This window comes from Pyxicephalus adspersus, chromosome 1, assembly GCF_032062135.1.
Source record: "Pyxicephalus adspersus chromosome 1, UCB_Pads_2.0, whole genome shotgun sequence".
Taxonomy (NCBI): Eukaryota; Metazoa; Chordata; class Amphibia; order Anura; family Pyxicephalidae; genus Pyxicephalus; species Pyxicephalus adspersus.
This window is the reverse complement of record NC_092858.1, coordinates 127,234,125-127,237,798: the sequence shown is the minus strand read 5'-3', so window position 1 is coordinate 127,237,798 and position 3,674 is coordinate 127,234,125. Positions and strand designations below refer to the sequence as shown.

At 33.6% G+C, this 3,674-nt stretch overlaps 1 protein-coding gene across 1 annotated transcript in view; it reads right to left on the bottom strand.

The window, feature by feature from the left end:
• Positions 1-2,437: 2,437 nt before the first annotated feature.
• EFHC2 (EF-hand domain containing 2) overlaps positions 2,438-3,674 on the bottom strand; it is a 34,569-nt gene continuing 33,332 nt past the window's right edge. Inside the window, exon 15 of the mRNA XM_072426858.1 lies at positions 2,438-3,126. Coding sequence (XP_072282959.1) covers positions 3,031-3,126 — 96 coding nt within the window. The 3' untranslated portion in view covers positions 2,438-3,030. The remainder of the gene's footprint in view (positions 3,127-3,674) is intronic.

The window sequence follows — 3,674 nt, the reverse complement described above, 5'->3', positions numbered from 1 at the left end:
TTTGCCTGCATGTTCCCAAATGTTGGACTGTTTAAAACAATTATTTAAAAAATGGATGACTACAACATATAGGACAAATATTTTTTTTCCTGTATGTTATATTGCTGAAAACCTCCACCAAATACATGTCTTAAATATGGTTTTTTAACACTACCAATTAACTAAATAATACTAAGCACAGATTATTAGGCTACTTGCCTACATTCTGCTTGGTTGCTAAGCTTTGCCTATCTTTTCTTTTTGATAAAATTTACATAGTGAAAAGTCTACAAAATATGAATGCCATGTAATAGAAATTTAGTTGTTTCTGCTGCAAACTCCAGCAAAAACCCACTGATTTACCAATATTTTTGGTGTCTAAACAATGGAAAACTGGTAGCACAATGTATGTATTGAGCCTTAATATACAATCAGCCAAATAGATTCAAGGTTTGTGCGCACATGCCTCCTTGTCCATATACAAGCTTGCAATAAAAGCATACTATGGTGATTTATCCCTGCTCTTGTGTATTACTTTAAAGAATCAGACTCAGTAACCTAATATTAAAATGACTTAAAATAACATTTAGAAAAAATATAATGTAACCATATATATTTCATTTACATAAGTCACCCTATCTAGTGTCTACTTGGGTGACCTCAGATGCTCAGCCATCAGTCTGAGGACCACCATTACATCAAGGACTAAAATATAACATTATCTTTAGACAAGAAAAGACAAGCTTAGGCATTCTCTTGATTATCCTGACATTTTATTTTACCTAAATGTCAGTATTTTCCATAAACTATACGTAAATCCTACTAATCAGGAAAGTCACAGATCCAAATTCATGAACGGAATGGGAGAGGTCACCTTTGGTTAATCTTTAAATAGCAGCAAGACTCAGCAAAGCATGGAAAATTTGGAGGTGTTGGAGAAAAGTAACGTAAATGAAGATAAGATCTGGGCTGTATACATATGCCAGATAAATTAACAATAATAGCAAGGGAAACATGAAGCAACCTTTATAATTTTCCCAATGTTGTTGATTTGGCATGACTTCAGAGCTACCATACTGCTATAAAACAGAACCTTTACTTCACAGATGTGTTTTATCAACTGAAGACAAATTTTATACAAAAAAATCTTCCTGTGTTTCTGTTTTGAAGAAAGGACAATTTAAAATCCTTGAACTAAGAACATGTTGGACACAGTGGTCTTGTATAAGGGATATTTTAAGGACAATTATTAAGTGTGTGTGACTCTGTGTTCCCCAGAAAATTTGGGTGCCAGCTACCCAAATTATTATTATTGTCATATTTAGTTATATAGTGAATGAAAAAAACTCCGGTATTTGGATCTCCTGATGTTTAGCATGTAGCTAATGTCTATGGACATATACTAAGATATAGAAATAATCTTATCATGCCACGGACTGTGACTTTGTTCCTCTAAAAGTTGTATACTCAATGCTATCTTGCTCTGTATTGGTATTCATTAGATTAAGTTACTACATACAATTGGTACAATATGTTAACCATTATAAAGGTTTCAGAAAATGTTTTGTGAACTTTCAACTTTAAAAATATATAGGGATACATTAATAAAATGGACTATTCAAAACTGTGGATGCCAGACTGGCTGTATTTGGGAAAAAAAACAACTTTTTTCCACATAAAATCTTCCATACCATCACTGTAGCTATTCCTTTTTCATGCTCCCCCATCCTAGCTGCGAGTGCATGTGATTTCCTGTAACTTAACAGGCAATACAGTCTACAGATGCCACCCAACTTGAGGTGGGCACTATTGCAAAAGTTTGGGTAGTGTGGGTGGGTCTCAGGCATGCTGTGTAAAATCAGGCGTACATAGCACAGGATGACAACACAAGATTACAAAGCTTAACAGGATACGTTAACAGAATATGTTTCTATATTTTTGGCCAGACATTCACTTTAAAGAGAGGATGCATAGTTTTGAAACACTCCAAATGTTTATGAATCATTTTAGCCATGAAGCAAGTAAGTTTATGACTGCATATCCAACTAACCAATACCGTTTCAGGGCAACTTAAACATTTGTGTTTACTCAGTAATAAAAAGTCTTTGTCACTAGAATAATATATAAAAACAAAGCTTCCTTTGAAGCTACATACAGTATCTCTCGAACTGCCTGTGCCACTGTAAGTAGTTGGGTTCCATAAATCCAAACCTTCTAAAAGTATGGGATTTTGAAGACTCTTCAAGCAGTGGTATCTTTACAATAGCTCAGGGTACAGGCGGCTGAAGAGTTAATAAGTGTTTTTTATGTATTTGGTAATTATTATTTTAGGGAAAATATTTGCTTTAAATAAATTACATTTACTGCCACTTTTTCTTTTGTTTCTGTATAGAAAAAACATCCATATTATAATTCTAGATCATCAAATAAATAAAAAAAACATATCAATGACAGCATCAAAATGTATGCATCATGCATTTACCAACGTGTGTTTGTGCCTGAATGTAAAATTCCTAATCTGTACCAGATTTTAGGAAACTACAGCTGGATAGCTATGAATAGAGAAGAAGAAACACTTCAATTCCACAATCTATGATGTCACTTTTGTTATGTCATGGATTATCACTCTGACTACTAATGGGGGAAATGCCCTGGGGTTTTAAAATTTAAATTATATTTATCACATTTAGAAAACAGTATGCAAAAGACTATTTTTTTCCTAAAGGACATAATCAAAATGATGGTCAGAATGTTTATGTGAGTTCATTAGTTGTACAAAAAAAATGCAAATGACTGATGAACAGATTGAAAGATGACAAAGAACATATTCTTGCTAAATGTTTGTATTACTCTATGGTATAGTAAAAAGGAGATAATCTTCTAAAAACATATATTGATGCCATATTAGTATGTATCTAGCATTCGTTATGCATTGTCTTTATTTTTCATGTAGGACCCAACAGAAATGTAAAACAAAAGGTGTTTGTGTATTTGCATATATTTGCACATGAGATCATGAAAGAAGTATGAACATTGACTAATTGCTATCATTTAGTTCTGCAGCCCAATCAAATCCTCAAGAAAGAGCAGGTAGTTAACTTTCATTACAGCACTGCTTGTAGCTTGTCCACTCCACTCAGCATCGAACTGAAAACAGAAGTATAGTAATATTACAACATAGGTAGAATTCAGAGTATTTCATGTTTTAAAGGTATATAAGTAATCAGTTTTAGCAAACCTTAGCAATATTTGTGCAGTTTCTAATGTAATGTGCACATTGTGCAGCAATATTTCCTCATTACATATAAAAGATCTGCATAGCTATACAGTTGTTTGTGCTTTTAAGTGCCTTTTGTGAGCCTGCTGGCCAGAGGAAAAAAATGCAACTGCCAAGAGTTTGGCTGGTTTAGCAAGCTTGGTATTCCTGGGTATTCCAAACATACTACATAAGACTGTTGTAACATTTTCTCAAAAGCAATCAAGCTAATTGATGTAAATTAAAATTAGCTTTTTTAAAAAAAAAAACTATGGTATAACTGTGTGCAGCAGTACAGACTCTCCTGCCTTTAGCTCCCTGTTAATAATTTCTCATCATCTAGTTTCTGTGATTACATGATAGTTTCTGTGATTACAAGTTCCTCCTGCAGGCCACATGGGTATGTGACACATGTCACATATGATGGACACCCCCCCCC